General features: G+C 40.2%; 1 protein-coding gene across 1 annotated transcript in view; it reads right to left on the bottom strand.

Moving 5' to 3' along the window:
* The window catches only part of nampt1 (nicotinamide phosphoribosyltransferase 1), a 43,412-nt gene that overhangs the window by 4,905 nt on the left and 20,028 nt on the right, over positions 1-18,479 (bottom strand). Inside the window, exons 2-8 of the mRNA XM_061983599.2 lie at positions 17,933-18,089; positions 11,675-11,778; positions 11,452-11,580; positions 7,004-7,162; positions 6,794-6,930; positions 195-420; positions 11-130 (exon numbers count right to left, since the gene is read on the bottom strand). Of these exons, the coding sequence (XP_061839583.1) occupies positions 11-130; positions 195-420; positions 6,794-6,930; positions 7,004-7,162; positions 11,452-11,580; positions 11,675-11,778; positions 17,933-18,089 (1,032 nt within the window). The remainder of the gene's footprint in view (positions 1-10; positions 131-194; positions 421-6,793; positions 6,931-7,003; positions 7,163-11,451; positions 11,581-11,674; positions 11,779-17,932; positions 18,090-18,479) is intronic.

Genomic DNA, 18,479 nt, shown 5'->3' on the forward strand with positions numbered 1-18,479 from the left:
GAGTCTGTACCTCCTGTAGTGTGTTAATGTCCACACCATCTCCTTGGATGACTCGGATATAAGGAGGCAGCACCTTATAGCCTTGAGAGTTCTCCACATAGGGGAACTTCCTACCCAGGATCTCCAAAACCTTCATGTCAATAAAAACAACATGAATACAACTCATACATATTTTTGTTTTTTTCGGAGCTTACCTTCAATACTGTATCCAGTGGATTCCCTGAGTCGGGCCGCACGACGAGTGGAGCGTCAGCGCTGCGCTTCTCGATGAGCCCGCGGAGGTCCTCGCCCCAGATCTTCTCGCAGGCATTGTAGATGTCGTAGCTGTCGCTGACGATGGAGACGGGCACGTTGGGGTACTGCTTGATGATGTGCTCGAAGGCATCTTTTTCGTGGTCCTTGCCCCACGCAGTGATGGTGCTAAAGGGAGACACCAAATAAGTTATTGATAGTGTCCACACGGGGGCAGCACTGCAAGAACCAGCTAGTGTATCTCTGAATCAAGACATTTAAAGAGACAGTGCATTCAAACTCCAAACATGGGGTGTGTGTTGCTATGGCAACCATCCCCACTCTTCACCGAAAGACGCGTCGAAGCAGCAGTAACTTAAGAAGCATGGGTCCGCATGTCCTAATTGGCTTGCCACCATAAAACAACAGCATGTGTGTGTGTGAGTGTGTGTACACAGGGGGGAAACCAGACATCGCGAGCGACAGCCAATCAGGAATCGTCCCCTCTAGCCAATCACAGCACAAAGAGTTACACGACAAGGGGAGTGGGGACACACAGCAGATGTCTGCGGGTATACTTCGACCACGGATGATAAATTCATGCGCACCCAGCGGCTTTTATTACTGCAAAGGTTGATAAAGGGAAGATTTGCTTTTGTTATTTTAATAGTATTAATATTATTTTTAATTTTCAAAATGTATTATATATATGTATACATAAATACACATATACATATATATATATATGTATAGACATATATATATATATGTACAAACCCTGTTTCCATATGAGTTGGGAAATTGTGTTAGATGTAAATATAAACGGAATACAATGATTTGCAAATCCTTTTCAACCCATATTCAATTGAATGCACTACAAAGACAAAATATTTGATGTTCTCATAAACTTTTTTTTTTTGCAAATAATTAACTTAGAATTTCATGGCTGCAACACGTGCCAAAGTAGTTGGGAAAGGGCATGTTCACATACCTGCCAACTTTTGAAATCAGAAAAACCTAGTAGCCAGGGTCCAGGGGCCGCAGGCCCTGGTAGGTCCAGGACAAAGTCCTGGTGGGGGGTTCCTTCGCCCCCCCGACGCAAAATGATTATTAGCATTCAGACAGGTTAAAATGTTGCTAAAACCATCACTTTTCTATCAGTCACAGTGACTTTTCAAAACAAAAATATTACAGCAAAAATCATATGGGTTGATTGACATGTTTATTCTGTAAGCTAACTTCAATAGTTTGAAATTATTTTGACAGTTAATGCCAGTTATCCTGTCAACCTTTCACAAGACTTCAATTTGTTAATTGAAAGTATAAACAGTATAAACACTTTTTACAGTAAACAAATGGTAAAACAGTACTAAACAATTCCATTAAAAAAAAAATTGGTGTCATTATTAACTTTCTGTCCAAGCTTGTATAATCTACTGCCTTGTTCAATTGTAAAAAATATTCTGTGCCTAAAATTCACATTTCTATCACAATTATCATACTGTAAACATGGTAAGCTAACTTCATTAAAATTAATAGTCCTGTCAATAGCATGGAATTACAATTCAAATGTAGTTTTTTTGTAAACCTTTCAAAAGAATTCAAAATATGAAAAATTAATGAAAATTAATTTAAACCATCAGACACTTGAAAAGTGGCACATCACATCTCTAATGTAATCATTTTAACTTTTCAACAGAAATAGCACTGCAAAAATATTAAGGACATACTTCTGTATTTTGGTAGTTATGCTGTCAACATTTAACAAGATTTCTTCAACTTGGACTTGAAAGCATAAATAGTATAAACACTTTTAACAGTATAACAGTACTAAACAATTCCAATAGATAACATTGGTGTCATTACCTTTTTGTTTGCTCAATTATTGCCTCCGTAAATAAAACTTTGGCATTTATCACATCCAAAGAATCTGTTTGGGCGACGAAAAACGTTGAACGTTTTCCACTTGTATCGCTAGCAACGGCATTAGACTTGTGTTTTTTTGTCCCAACGTGGTCTTTTACTACTCAGTGGCCTAGTGGTTAGAGTGTCCGCCCTGAGATCGGTAGGTTGTGAGTTCAAACCCCGGCCGAGTCATACCAAAGACTATAAAAATGGGACCCATTACCTCCCTGCTTGGCACTCAGCATCAAGGGTTGCAATTGGGGGTTAAATCACCACAAAATGATTCCCGGGCGCGGCCACCGCTGCTGCCCACTGCTCCCCTCACCTCCCAGGGGGTGATCAAGGGTGATGGGTCAAATGCAGAGAATAATTTCACCACACCTAGTGTGTGTGTGACAATCATTGGTACTTTAACTTTTACATCGCTAATTCCTCCGTGTCCGATCGAAACATCTTGTCTGCACAAGGTGCAATTCGCGTAGTTTTCACCCTTTTTGGAACGGATAATTATTCCCGGATAGGCTTTTGAATATTCTTCACGGAATGACTGCAGTTTCCTTTTCGGTTTAAGACTCGTATGCGATTTTTCTCCGGCTGATTCCATGATCGTTCGCTTGTTTGGAAACAATGGCAACTGGTGCCTCGGGCTTGGCAGCGGTGCTATAAATAGCCTCGCGCATGGCATTCGGAATGGCTCAATAGGAAGTTACGGGAAGCACTGGTAGGGCTGGGCGATATGACTAAAAAATGTATCACGATATAAGTGTTTCATATCAGTCGATATCGATAATTATTGATTAAAAAAAATAAATATTCTAAATAAAGACCAGGAGAAAAAAGGCTGAATTTAAATACTTTTATTTTAAATATAAGTAGGTAGCATGTCCTTAGCTAATTGATCCACCACTGCATCCGTTATTTCTTTATAACGTTTTGAATTTTTGTCATATGGCACTGCTGCCGAGTATCTCTCGATGGTGGTCTGTTGTTGCCGCTTCGGTGCTGTTCCACTTGCACCGGCTGATGTAGATGGTTGTGGTTGTTTACTGCTGTACTCCAGCGGGTGAGAGCGGCTCAGGTGGTAAAATAAGTTTGTCGTGTCCCCAGACTTGGTCGGGACGACGACCTTGCAAAGTTTGCAGACAGTATTACTCTGATTCGTATCGGACTTAAAAAATCCAAAATACTGCCAAACTGGTGACGTGACGTTTCCTTTTTTATTTACAATTTCCTCTCGTGCCGCCGCACTCATATTCCCGTTTTGTTTCACTCCTCGTCGTCAGCTCGCCGTTGTTGCTTTTTTTTTTCTTCCTGTTAGCATTTCCCAGAATGCCTTGCGGTTCAGGCTCGGCCGTGATAGGTTGAGAGGCCAAAGCCCTTCCTCTGCCTACACCCCCCAGAATGCCGTGCGGTTCCGGCTCGGCATTTCTTCCTATTTTTTCTAACAGAACTCAGTGAAATTATCGAACGTTCTATCGACCCCATTTTCTATTGATATTGATCACATGTCTATCGCGATGTATATTGTTATTGTTTTATCGCCCAGCCCTAGGAAGCAGTGTCGATTGTCATTGTTGTTACGCGATTTCGTGAATGAAACTTTAAAAAAAAAAAAAAAAATTTAATTAATGAAAAACCGTATTTTTTATCACTGCAACCGTAACCCGGAATAGGTTGATGAAAACCGTACTAATTACGGGAAAACCGGAGTAGTTGGCAGGTATGTGTTCACCACTGTGTTACATGGCCTTTCCTTTTAACAACACTCAGTAAACATTTGGGAACTGAGGAGACACATTTTTTAAGCTTCTCAGGTGGAATTCTTTCCCATTCTTGCTTGATGTACAGCTTGTCATGTCTGTGTGATCAGGCTTTATTTTTGGACTTTTTGTGCAGTTTTGTTTTGTCACCATAGTTACCCATTAGTTTCACCTGTCATGTCACGCACCTGTTTTGAGTCACGCACCTGTTGTTAATCATGTCCATAAGTATTTAAGTTAATTCATTTTCTGTTGTTCGGCCTGACGACCTCGCACCCCACATATGCTTCTGCACACCCTTATGATCCTTGCTGCTCCTTTTTCATGCCGGTTCCATGCCAAGTAAGTTTTTGTTTCTCAAGCCACAGTTAATGTTTTGTTTAATTGTTCATAGTTTCCGCCACTGTGCGTGCTTTTCATTTGTACTTTTTTGCTATAGTCTTTTGGTTTCATAGCTTATTCTCCGCCATTGTGCGCGCTTTTTGTTTGATTTTTTTTTAATAAATAAATCATGTACCTTGGTTCCCGTCTCGCCCGTGCCAACTTTCCGTTGCATCCCGGAAAGGCAAACTCCAAAGATCAAGTCCTGACACAGCTTAAGTTGTTCAACAGTCCGGGGGTCTCTGTTGTGGTATTTTAGGCTTCATAATGCACCACACATTTTCAATGGGAGACAGGTCTGGACTACAGGCAGGCCAGTCTAGTACCCGCACTTTTTTACTATGAAGCCACGTTGATATAACACGTGGCTTGGCATTATATTGCTGAAATAAGCAGGGGCGTCCATGGTAACGTTGATTGGATGGCAACATATGTTGCTCCAAAACCTGTATGTACCTTTCAGCATTAATGGCACCTTCACAGATGTGTAAGTTACCCATGTCTTGGGCACTAATACACCCCCATACCATCACAGATGCTGGCTTTTCAACTTTGCGCCTATAACAATCCGGATGGTTCTTTTCCTCTTTGGTCCGGAGGACACGATGTCCACAGTTTCCAAAAACAATTTGAAATGTGGACTCGTCAGACCACAGAACACTTTTCCACTTTGTATCAGTCCATCTTAGATGAGCTCAGGGCCAGCGAAGCCGACGGCGTTTCTGGGTGTTGTTGATAAACGGTTTTCGCCTTGCATAGGAGAGTTTTAACTTGCACTTACAGATGTAGCGACCAACTGTAGTTACTGACAGTGGGTTTCTGAAGTGTTCCTCAGCCCATGTGGTGATATCCTTTACACACTGATGTCACTTGTTGATGCAGTACAGCCTGAGGGATCGAAGGTCACGGGCTTAGCTGCTTACGTGCAGTGATTTCTCCAGATTCTCTGAACCCTTTGATGATATTACGGACCGTAGATGGTGAAATCCCTAAATTCCTTGCAATAGCTGGTTGAGAAAGGTTTTCCTTAAACTGTTCAACAATTTGCTCACACATTTGTTGACAAAGTGGTGACCCTCGCCCCATCCTTGTTTGTGAATGACTGAGCATTTCATGGAATCTACTTTTATACCCAATCATGGCACCCACCTGTTCCCAATTTGCCTGTTCACCTGTGGGATGTTCCAAATAAGTCTTTGATGAGCATTCCACAACTTTATCAGTATTTATTGCCAACTTTCCCAACTTCTTTGTCACGTGTTGCTGGCATCAAATTCAAAAGTTAATGATTATTTGCAAAACAAAAAAGTTTATCAGTTTGAACATCAAATATGTTGTCTTTGTAGCATATTCAACTGAATATGGGTTGAAAATGATTTGCAAATCATTGTATTCCGTTTATATTTACATCTAACACAATTTCCCAACTCATATGGAAACGGGGTTTGTATATTATGTTAATATATACAGTATATTTTTTATCTTGTGATGTATTTTTTTAATGTCTTGATTAATTTATAGAGAAACTCCATTACCATTAGGTCGGTCAAACATGACTTTCTTCACGCTGCTGATTGGGTAAAATATAGTTTTTTTGTCGTTAAGGTTATCTTGTTTGCAATTGTTTACAAATACATTTTATAACTGTATTATTAATAGTTTTAATAATACAAACACTATAAATTACATCACAATAAAATACATTATTATTTGGTATAATAATACAATACAAATTCTACTAACAATAGTATTAATAATAGATACAGTATACATCCTTTGGGGAACCACCCACCGTCCACTGCAGTGGATGTTTGTTTTTGGTCAATTACTTATGTCAGGGTTAAACATGTTTAAAGACAAAAACAAACCCTGTAATGCAAAACCCAAATGTCCACTGCAGTGCACATTTGTTTTTGGTCTGTCGCTATTAAGAGTTTTTCTAAAAGAAAAAAAGTTATGCGAAACATAAATGTCTAAATTGACATTTGTTTTGTCAGAGTTCCACTTCATGGAAATATGCCCTATTATGCAAAACCCAAATTTCCACTGCAATGGACATTTGTTTTTGGTCAATTTCTTTAGTCAAAGATTTAAAAAAAAAAAAAAAAAAAAACAACAACTAACAAACCCTATAATGCTAAACTCAAAAGTCCAATCCAGTGGACATCTGTTTTTGATCTATTTTGTCAGTGTTACACATTTTGGAGGGGAAAAAAGCCGTTATTCAAAAACCAAATGTCCACTGCAGTGGACATTGGTTGTCAGGAGGATATAAGAAGAATGTTCAGAAGTAACTCTACATCACTATCGCTGTTGTGTCTTTTCCAGACTTTCATAAAATTCCTAAGGGGCTAAAATGGCCTTGTATTTATCGATTACAGCACCCTCTACTGCTTTGGCATGCACTTGACAGCAAGAATGTTTTTTTTTGGAGTAAAGAGATGTTTTTTTTTTTACCACAGAGTAGTGTACTTGCTGGACTGACACGATCAAAACGTGTGTTTGTGTGTGTGTACCTGTGTTCTGCAGCAGGTACAGAGAAGCCAGGTACTGGGTCCTTGGTGCCGTAGTACTTCTTAATGACTCCGATGCCGGCGACTGTGTCTGTGCCCTTGAAATTGACCAAGTGAGCAGAGGCGCCAATGCCTGCAGTCTGCAAAAGGTAGACAACGACCGATGTAGATAAATAATGCATTGAGAGTTTGATGGGGTGTCATCATCAGTACCTCTTGTGAGGAGACACCCCGGTAGCCAAAGTCGTGGAGTTTGTACTCCAGTCCCTTCAAGTTCCCGGATGTCTCCAGGAGATACTTGGCGAGGATCTTCTTCTGCTCCCTGGAGTTGGTTGCCACTGTGACGGGGTACCAGATCTGCACCAAGATGGTCTGATGGAAAGACGAGGGACAGTCCAGGTATATGTTATGTACTAAAAGTAACTATGATGCTGGTTGAATAGCTCTTCCCTAAACCAACAAGACATTTCCTCCATGCCCCTAATTCCATTCCACACCAACAGACGAGAATCTGCCATGAAAACAAGCGGCCGTCCGGGACACACCTTTTGGCTGTCTTGTAAAGATCTCAATCAATCAATCAATCCGCACATGACATACCCTTCCGCAGTCTTGTAAAGATGACAATCACTCACAATGACTCAAAAGGGCTTAAGAGTTTAACTTTGTTTGTCAATGTTTGCAGGATTACGACAAAGATACCATTTGAGAAAGATGGTATATAGTCACACATTGTGTCTCATGTAAGGCTAATAGCATAGTTAATTTGGGATACGATCACTGTTAGATTAAATAAATACAGTATTTTTCGGACTAAAAGGCGCACTTAAAATCCTTTCATTTTCTCAGAAATCGACAGTGTGCCTTATAACCCGGTGCGCCTAATGTACGGCATAATTCTGGTTGTGCTTACCAACCGTGAAGCTATTTTATTTGGTACATGGTGTAATGATATGTGTGACCAGCAGGGATGCCGCTAGGGATTTTGGGCCCCATGAAAAGAATCTTTACAGGGCCCCCAACGCAGTGTCATTATTTTTTCTGTATTATAATTTCATCATCATTAGGGGCCTCTCTTGGCCCCCCTCCATCATGGGCCCCTAGAATACGTCTCCTTTACCCCCCCTTTTCGGCGCCCCTGGTGACCAGTATATGGTAGTCACACACAAGAGATATGTGTAGACTGCAATATGATGGCAGTAAACACCAAAACTTGAAATGTTCCATTGAGAATATAAAACATTACACACGGTGCTCAAAAATGTTTTTAGTACGACTTCGGTAAGCTATGAAGCCGCACCGTTTAATGGATTGTTGGCGCATTAAACATACCAGTATTATTATGGTGAGTGTATAAGGGCCGCAAAATGGCACCTATTAGCAAACATTATCTGGCGTTTTGTTTCGCAATATATTGCAAAATCTCTTTTTCTCTACCTTCTTATATGGCATTCATCTTCCGCTGTTGCCATTTCTAATATAAAGTAGTGTAAAGTTCTTACTTATATCTGTCAGTAGACTAGCTATCAAAACGCCTAAAACTGTAGTGAGTTTACATAATTCACCCACGAAAAGGTTAGTTATTAGAGAGTTCCGGTCGGACGTTTTTTCACAGGACACATTTCTAGCGTTGATGTTGCATTATTGAGCCACGGATGAGAAGATGCTGCTCTGTTATTGATTGAAGTAAAGTCTGAATGTCATTAAAACACTTAGTTCCATCTTTTGACACTTCTTCCAATCCCGTCCTTGCACGCTACACCACTACAACAAAGATGACGGGGAGAAGACGCTGTCGAAGGTGAGCCACGTAAATAAAACCGCCCACAAAACGGCACATACTAAAGAGACGCTCAGAAAGCTACTAGAAAATGGTGTGTAAAACATAATCTATGCAACATTTTGACCAAATAACCACCATTACATGTTATGTAGACCACAAGATAGTGTCTTAAATTTAGAAAAAAATCCTAATATGACCTCTTTAATGCGCCTTATAATCCGGTGCGCCTTTTGTATGAAAATAGACCTGAATACACCCGCTCATCGGCAGTGCGCCTTTTAATCCGGTGCGCCCTACGGTCCGAAAAATACGATACACAAAGCGTGTTTTTCTGCTTTGACTTGACACACACAACACACACAGACTACTACAAACTAAGACGCTATTTGCGGCTAACATATAAATTGTCACATTCCAGCAGAGCCACTGCAAAATACATCATCCTTGCTCAGCAGCCCCCCCCCACTTTTTGGTACTTCCTGGGTGAGCTTTTTGGTCATGGTCGGTTTGCACTGGAGACCAGTTGCTGGCTCTCTGCCACACCACAGTCCGCGTGGAAAAACCGGAGAAGATGCAGACGAACAGACAGATCCCTTCTCTATCTCTCTCTGTCTTCTCCATAAGGAGCAGCTCACGAGAGGACTTTGCTGATCAATCAATCAATCAATCGTTTATTTATATAGCCCTAAATCACAAGTGTCTCAAAGGGCTGCACAAGCCACAACGACCTCATCGTGATGTTAATCAGAATCAGCTTAAGGTAATGTAAGTCGATTTCACTTTTTTTCAAATGTTTTATTATTGTATTAATATGGTTGGTAAAGTTAAGGATTTGTGTGATTTCTGGGTGTTTGTGAGGGCATCAAAAAAACTCATTCATATTTACATTGTTTCTTATGGAGAATATTTGCTTCACTGTACAAACTTTCATTTACAAAACCTGTTCAAGAACCAATTAGGTTTGTATTAGGGATGTCCTGATCCGATATTTGGATCGGATCGGCTGCCAAAAATTGCGTATCGGCAAGACATGGGAAAATGCCGATCCAGATCCAGTTTAAAAAAAAACTCCAGTCCGTGTTTTCCAACGCACCTATTTAAATAATACATTCCACTTTTATGCTGCTCCGTAATTTCCGTTCCGCATTTTCCAGCACACCTTCAACACATCCACAGGTCTGTGAATTCTCACGCAGTTGCTTTTAGCTGCTGGCATTACACGACAGGCTCTTCTCACTCTTTCCTGTGTCTCCCTCTCACAGACAGCAAGCGCACCTTCTTACACACGTCACATACTGTCATGTCATACGTCACATACGTATACGTCCTCCCCGAGCAGAGAGGTAGCAGCATGGCTAACGTTAGCTATGATGCTAGCGCAGCCGTGCGAGCAACGCTCCCTCTAAGGTGCTCGCCTGTGCAATTGCGCACTGTTTAAACGTCCTCTGCGCATAGCAAATCTATGCCACGCACAAAATCTAATAAAAAATAAGCGCATAACAATTTTCGACACACGGACACGACAGAGAAAACGGTTTCCGTCATCATTGTTCAAATATTGTGACGTCTGTCGAGACGCTTATCTCCATTCGGTGCCACACGTCCACACCATCAAAATGCTGAGGCAAAAATTTCCACATCAACACCGTATGAAAAAATTAGTGATTTTTTTAGTTGCGATTTCCTTCTCTGCATGAAAGTTTAAAAGTAGCATATATTAATGCAGTATGAAGAAGAATGTTTTAATGTAGACATGCAAGCCTTGAAAGAAAGTTTTGAAAATCAAGACTACATTTCCTGCAAATGGGTGCATTTCTACCCTATATTTTAACTTTAGATTTATTCTCATATCAAACTCTGACATTTACATCCGGCGCCCCCCTCCACACCCTGGATTATAAATAATGTAAATAATTCAATGTGATTATCTTGTGTGATGACTGTATTATGATGATAGTATATATCTGATAGTATATATCTGTATCATGAATCAATTTAAGTGGACCCCGACTTAAACAAGTTGAAAAACTTATTGGGGTGTTACCATTTAGTGGTCAGTTGTACGGAATATGTACTTCACTGTGCAACCTACTAATAAAAGTCTCAATCAAAACACATAGAATCATCATACTGCTGTGATTATATGCATCAAGTGTTCATTCAAGGCTAAGGCAAAATATCGAGATATATATCGTGTATCGCAATATGGCCTTAAAATATCGCAATATTAAAAAAAGGCCATATCGCCCAGCCCTAGTTCAATGATGCCATTTCTGTTTGTCATGTATAATTTTGTCTATTTTGTGTTTATCCTTGAATAAACAGGTCAGTTTCTTGTTACCAACCATCGTGTATTATTCAAACTCCCCTAATTCAGCTGGCTAGTTGTTATCAAGAGTACTAAAACCCTTTTCAACATGATTCTGACAACTAAGTAGGCTAAATAACTTTAAACTTTAATACATGCTCGGATAGGCTAGTATCGGTATCGGTCAGTATCGGTATCGGATCGGAAATGCAAAAACAATATCGGTATCGGATCGGAAGTGCAAAAACCTGGATCGGGACATCCCTAGTTTGTATATTGAAGTTCTACTGTATCTGTATTAAATGTTCTCCCTTTATGCTATAGTTTTGCATATTTTTCTTGTTTAGTGCTATTTCTACAATGTGTCACAAACCAAAAATAAATGAGCGGCACTCTGGAAACCGCTGATTTACGGTATGTGCGTGCTAAACTGCTAGTATGTGGATGAGAGCCAGTGCAGTATGTGAGAGTCGAGCAGCTATTTAAATGTGTTCCTCTTCTCCAGTCATGCAACACACGCTTATTTCTAAATATTGACCACCTTTACGTACATAAGTGTGCTGCACATACCTCCACCCAATTGGTGAGCCAGTAGCAGTCAGGATCTGTGCTCTCCACTGTGAACAGGACGTTGCCTCGAGGAATGACGCTCCCTTCCGGCACCGCCTTGATTTCTATAGGCAGGTGTCCGCTGTATTTCTTTCAAAATGCAAAAGATGAAACACTCTTTCAGTAACAACAAAAAAGGCTGAGATGTATTCAAGTTATCGGGTATTCTGTGTCAGTCTCATACTTCCAAAATGTAGTTCCAGCCTTTCTCGTTAAAAACATCATCCTGGAAGTGTTCCCGGTAAACTTCCTTTGCCTCCTGGATCTTCTCTGGAGTGATGACCTTTCCTGAACACCAGAGCGAGAAACAAACGGATGAGAAGAAGCCAAAAGGCACTATTTTACTAGTTGCCACAGTAGTAATTAAATTAGAAGCACTCCATGCCCAACAACAGAGCTTCTTTGTTTTCTCTATAACGCACACACACACTTGCTTCTTCATATTTTATATTTCCAGCTCTATTTTGTCGGCATAAAGAGCTTATTCAGTAAGAGCATTGGTTCTTTGGGCTCACCGTTGCCTCTTTAGGTAGAACCGAGTATTACGAGACAGCAATGCTGTGCAATCATGTAGTGTAATAAGAATGCTTATTTTGACGTGTGTCCTCATACAGTTGTGAGATGCAATTGGTAAACAGGTTAATCATTGAGCCTGGTGGGAAGGCGGGGAAGAAGGGGGAAGAGCGAGATGACGTGCTCTCATTGGGTGAAAGAGCAGCTGTGCACCACCACCTCCCACCCCCTGTGCACCTCTGCTGTCACACCATGACATCCTCCTAAAGACAGACTATGGAGTCTTTCAGTTCTTGCCGGAAGTTTCGACTGGAATTTTAAATGTAAATGTTTCTGTATTGTCACACTTAAATAAATAACTGAATTTGATTTGCCTACTAAACACAGCCTCAGTCACTTGCTTACCTCATGTGTGTGTGTGTGTGTGTGTGTGTGTGTGTGTCTAAGACAAAAGTTGAACATCAAGCTAGCTATCTTATCATGTCAGTCAGTGCAGAGAGGAAACCAACACGCCTCCATTGACTGCAAATAAAATGTGCCTGTGCAAAGCTGCCACTTTTTCTCCCTTGGTTTACAGAGCGAGATGTAAATGTAAATATGTCTACTATTTGTCATGTCAAGCTAATATAAATCACTAAAACTAAAACAATTCCATCGTTCATATTAATTAGCCAGTCATTAGATTTGGTTTGTCAGTGAATACACAATCCCTTAATTTAACATTTAACAATGCAGAACAATATTGATACAACAACTACCGTATTTTTCGGATTATAAATCGCAGTTTTTTTCATAGTTTGGCGACTTATACCATGCAGCTACTTATGTGTGAAATTATTAACACATTACCGTAAAATATATAATATTATCATACCTGCCAACTTTTGAAATCAGAAAAACCTAGTAGCCAGGGTCCAGGGGTTGCAGGCCCCGGTAGGTCCAGGACAAAGTCCTGGTGGGGGGTTCAGGCTTCGCCCCCCCGACGCAAAATGATTATTAGCATTCAGACAGGTTAAAATGTTGCTAAAACCATCACTTTTCTATCAGTCACAGTGACTTTTCAAAACAAAAATATTACAGCAAAAATCATATGGGTTGATTGACATGTTTATTCTGTAAGCTAACTTCAATAGTTTGAAATTATTTTGACAGTTAATGCCAGTTATCCTGTCAACCTTTCACAAGACTTCAATTTGTTAATTGAAAGTATAAACAGTATAAACACTTTTTACAGTAAACAAATGGTAAAACAGTACTAAACAATTCCATTAAAAAAAAAATTGGTGTCATTATTAACTTTCTGTCCAAGCTTGTATAATCTACTGCCTTGTTCAATTGTAAAAAAGATTCTGTGCCTAAAATTCACATTTCTATCACAATTATCATACTGTAAACATGGTAAGCTAACTTCATTAAAATTAATAGTCCTGTCAATAGCATGGAATTACAATTCAAATGTAGTTTTTTTGTAAGCCTTTCAAAAGAATTCAAAATATGAAAAATTAATGAAAATTAATTTAAGCCATCAGACACTTGAAAAGTGGCACATCACATCTCTAATGTAATCATTTGAACTTTTCAACAGAAATAGCACTGCAAAAATATTAAGGACATACTTCTGTATTTTGGTAGTTATGCTGTCAACATTTAACAAGATTTCTTCAACTTGGACTTGAAAGCATAAATAGTATAAACACTTTTAACAGTATAACAGTACTAAACAATTCCAATAGATAACATTGGTGTCATTACCTTTTTGTGGCTAAAATCCGAAAAACGTTGAAAGTTTTCCACTTGTATCGCTAGCAACGGCATTAGACTTGTGTTTTTTTGTCCCAACGTGGTCTTTTACATCGCTAATTCCTCCGTGTCCGATCGAAAAATCTTGTCTGCACAAGGTGCAATTCGCGTAGTTTTCACCCTTTTTGGAACGGATAATTATTCCCGGATAGGCTTTTGAATATTCTTCACGGAATGACTGCAGTTTTCTTTTCGGTTTAAGACTCGTTTGCGATTTTTCTCCGGCTGATTCCATGATCATTCGCTCGTTTGGAAACAATGGCAACAGGTGCCTCGTGCTTGGCAGCGGTGCTATAAATAGCCTCGCGCAAGGCATTCGGAATGGCTCGATAGGAAGTTACGGGAAGCAGTGTCGATTGTCATTGTTGTTACGCAATTTCGTGAATAAAACTTAAAAAAAATTTTTTTTTTTAAATTAATGAAAAACCGTATTTTTTATCACTGCAACCGTAACCCGGAATAGGTTGATGAAAACCGTACTAATTACGGGAAAACCGGAGTAGTTGGCAGGTATGTATTATTATTTATCTCATTCACGTAAGAGACAATACATACCGATAGAAGAGGAAGCGGCGCATTGTCTACCTTTGGAGTTGGCAGAGTTGTTTAGAAGCGACACCGAGGAAGAAGATTTCATGGGATTTAGCGATTAGGAGTGACAGATTGTTTGGTAAACATATAGCATGTTCTATATGTTATAGTTATTTGAATGACTCTTACCATAATATGTTACGTTAACATACCAGTTGGTTATTTATGCCTCATATAACGTACACTTATTCAGCCTGTTGTTCACTATTCTTTATTCATTTTAATTTGCCTTTCAAATGTCTATTCTTGGTGTTGGATTTTATCAAATAAATTTACCCCAAAAATGCGACTTATACTCTAGTGCAGTGGTTCTTAACCTTGTTGGAGGTACCGAACCCCACCAGTTGCATATGCGCATTCACCGAACCCTTCTTTAGTGAAAAATAAAATGTTTATTTTTTTTCAAATTCAAGACAAATTTATGTTTCTGGTAACACTTTAGTATGGGGAACATATTCTAAGTAACAAAGACTTAATTTAGAGTTTTTTGGACACTAGGGGAACATATTCTAAGTAACAAAGACTTAATTTAGAGTTATTTGGTTAGGGTTAGGGTTATAATAAGGCCATGTCGAATAAGGCATTAATAAGTACTTACCGTATTTTCCGCACTATAAGCCGCACCTAAAAACCACAAATTTTCACAAAAGCTGACAGTGCGGCTTATAACTCGGTGCGCCTTATATATGGATTAATATAAATATTTATTTTCATAAAGTTTCGGTCTCGCAACTACGGTAAACAGCCGCCATCTTTTTTCCCCGTAGAAAATACCCGCTTCTTCTTCTATGGTAAGCAACTGCCAAGGTAAGCACCCGCCCCCGTAGAAGAGGAAGCGCTTCTTCTTCTACGGTAAGCAACCACCCGCCCCCGTAGAAGAAGAAGCGCGCGGGTATTACGTTTCATTTCCTTTGTGTGTTTACATCTGTAAAGACCACAAAATGGCTCCTACTAAGCGACACGCGTATAACGCAGAATTTAAACTTAAGGCCATAAGTCATGCCGAAGAACACGGAAATAGAGCAGCAGCAAGAGAATATAACATAAGCCGGCCATTTTGGATCCCGTATTCGCCCAACTTTTTAATTCGGACACCGAAGGAGAAGAATTCGAGGGATTTATGAATGAAGAATAACTTCAGAAAGTGAGCGTTATGTTTATTTTGTGTGTTGTGACATTAACGTTCGAGCAACATTAAGTTATTGATGTCTCTGCACTATTTTGAATTTTACTATGTTTGTGATTGCACATTTGCACATTACCGTACATTTTGGGAGTGAACAGAGTTGTTAGAACGCTGGTTTTTAATATATTATTAAAGTTTGACTGACCTATCTGACTGTTTTTTTGACATTCCCTTTAGCGCAGTTAGATGCGGCTTATAACACGGGGCGGCTTATAGGTGGACAAAGTTTTGAAATATGCCGTTCATTGAAGGCACGGCTTATAACTCAGGGCGGCTTATGGTGCGGAAAATACGGTAATAATGAGTAGTTAAGAGCCAATATGTTACTAATTTGCACGTTAAAAAGCAACTAATTAATGGTGAATATGTTCCCCATACTAAAGTGTTACCATGTTTTTATACTGGTGCACAAAATTAACCGTGCATGAACATCACCTTGTTCGAACAACAAAACCAACACAGTGCATAAACTCACAACAAATTACACACCTGCAAATCAGTCTGACTTCTGCTGTTGTATCCGTAATACGCCGGTAGGGAGAAGTTTTTATTTACACGATGATTCAGGTGTGTCTTGACCTCCGTCGAACCCCTGAGCCCGACTCACTGAACCCCTAGGGTTCGATCGAACCCAGGTTAAGAACCACTGCTCTAGTGTGACTTATATAAATAAATGATAAATAAATGGGTTATACTTGTATAGCGCTTTTCTACCATCAAAGTACTCAAAGCGCTTCGACAGTATTTCCACATTCACCCACTCACACACACATTCACACACTGATGGCGGGAGCTGCCATGCAAGGCGCTAACCAGCAGCCATCAGGAGCAAGGGTGAAGTGTCTTGCCCAAGGACACAACGGACGTGACTAGGATGGTAGAAGGTGAGGATTGAACCCCAGTAACCAGCAACCCTCCGATTGCTGGCACGGCCACTCTACCAACTTCGCCACGCCGTCCCTATATATGTTTTTTTTTCCTTCTTTATTATGCATTTTCGGCCGGTGCGACTTATCCTCCGGAGCGATTTATAATCCGAAAAATACGGTAAGAATCAAAAGAAGAAAGTTAATTTGTAGTTCTAATCATGAATATTGTATCGCTCCTATAGCGCCCATTGCAATAAATTATGCAAATGCGGCGATGATGTCATCTAGCGACTTTTAGGACAGCCAATAGCTACCGTATTTTCCGCACCATAAGGCGCCCTGGGTTATAAGCCGAGCCTTCAATGAACGGCATATTTCAGAACTTTGTCCACCTATAAGCCGCCCCGTGTTGTAAGCCGCATCTAACTGCGCTAAAGGAATGTCAAAAAAACAGTCAGATAGGTCAGTCAAACTGTAATAATATATTAAAACCAGCGTGATGTGGGCGCGCATGGAATCGTATATCAACATGGACAGAGCTGCGTGAAAAAAGCCACCCGGCCTCTTCGTGTAAACTTAAACTTACCTTAACCACTCGCTCATCTTTTCTTCATCCATCCCTTCGAGTTAGCTTTTATGATGACGCCGGCTGGAAAGGTCTCTTTTGGCAAGGTCTTCCTTTTGAATATCACCATGGGTGGAAGTTTCTGGCCATTAGCATGGCAAGCTAGAACCACAGTGAAGGATGACTTCTCATTCCCTGTGGTGCAAATATTCACCGTACGTGCTCCCGTTGTATCCACAGTGCGGTTCACAGGAATATCAGTTGCTGTGAAATAGTAATCCGTGTGCGGACGGAGAGATTGCGTCTTTTCATGAACCGGAAACCTGTCGCTTAGTAGGAGCCATTTTGTGGTCTTTACAGATGTAAACACACAAAGGAAATGAAACGTACGGTATCCGCGTGCTTTTTCTTCTTCTACGCGGGCGGGTGGTTGCTTACAGTGGAAGAAGAAGCGCTTCCTGTTCTATGGGGGCGGGTGCTTACCTTGGCGGTTGCTTGCGTAGAAGAAGAAGCGCTTCCTGTTCTACCGGGAAAAAAGATGGCGGCTGTTTACCGAAGTTGCGAGACCGAAACTTTATGAAAATGAATCTTACCGGTAATATTAATCCATATATAAAGCGCACCGGGTTAAAAGCCGCACTGTCAGCTTTTGAGTAAATTTGTGGTTTTTAGGTGCGGCTAATAGTGCGGAAAATACGGTACTTTCCTTGCTGAGGAGTTGGCAACACTGCTCATCAGCTGCATTGTTAGCCACCTCGTATTTGCCGTATTTTATGACATAGAATGCATTAAAAAAAGGGAAAAAATGCCTTGTCTTACATAAAGATTGCAAATTTCAACCAGGTGCGGTTCCCCTTTAAACTCATAAGTTGAGGTAGTACTGTATTTTTATAATAATAATAAATTAAAAAAGATTACCTTTAAGGTATTTGTGCAGGACGTACTGTAGGCCATAGAACACTGTCTTCTCATATTTGACCTTCCTGTTTTTCCCGGGATCCGTCTTCTTCTCGCGGCACTCAAAGTAGGAATAGACTTTACTCGTGTTGGGGGGATACTGTTTGTAATGTGTCACCTGCGCACACACACAAAGACACACAAAGACACAAGTTAATTGATGTATACTGAACGTGGCAAGACACAGTATGATAGTGAAGGTACTGTATGTGACCCTTGTGAATAATATTCAGACGTGCTTTATCTGGAATTTGCGCAACTGGGCTATTCAGTGACGCAAAATAAACACACCCACGGACTTATCGAAGGCTACAAACGGAATAAAGCCGCCTCAAGATAGTAATAAAATGTCACAATCAGGCTCCCAAAAGAACATGTCCAGGTATATTCCCTCACACTTTTATTAATGGTAACACCAGCCATAGAATCAACACTGAGGAATTTGAGGATGAAATGAACGCGTGTGTGTGTGTGTGTGTGTGTGTGTGTGTGTTATTGTGCAACAGTT

This window comes from Nerophis lumbriciformis, linkage group LG25 (assembly GCF_033978685.3).
Source record: "Nerophis lumbriciformis linkage group LG25, RoL_Nlum_v2.1, whole genome shotgun sequence".
Taxonomy (NCBI): Eukaryota; Metazoa; Chordata; class Actinopteri; order Syngnathiformes; family Syngnathidae; genus Nerophis; species Nerophis lumbriciformis.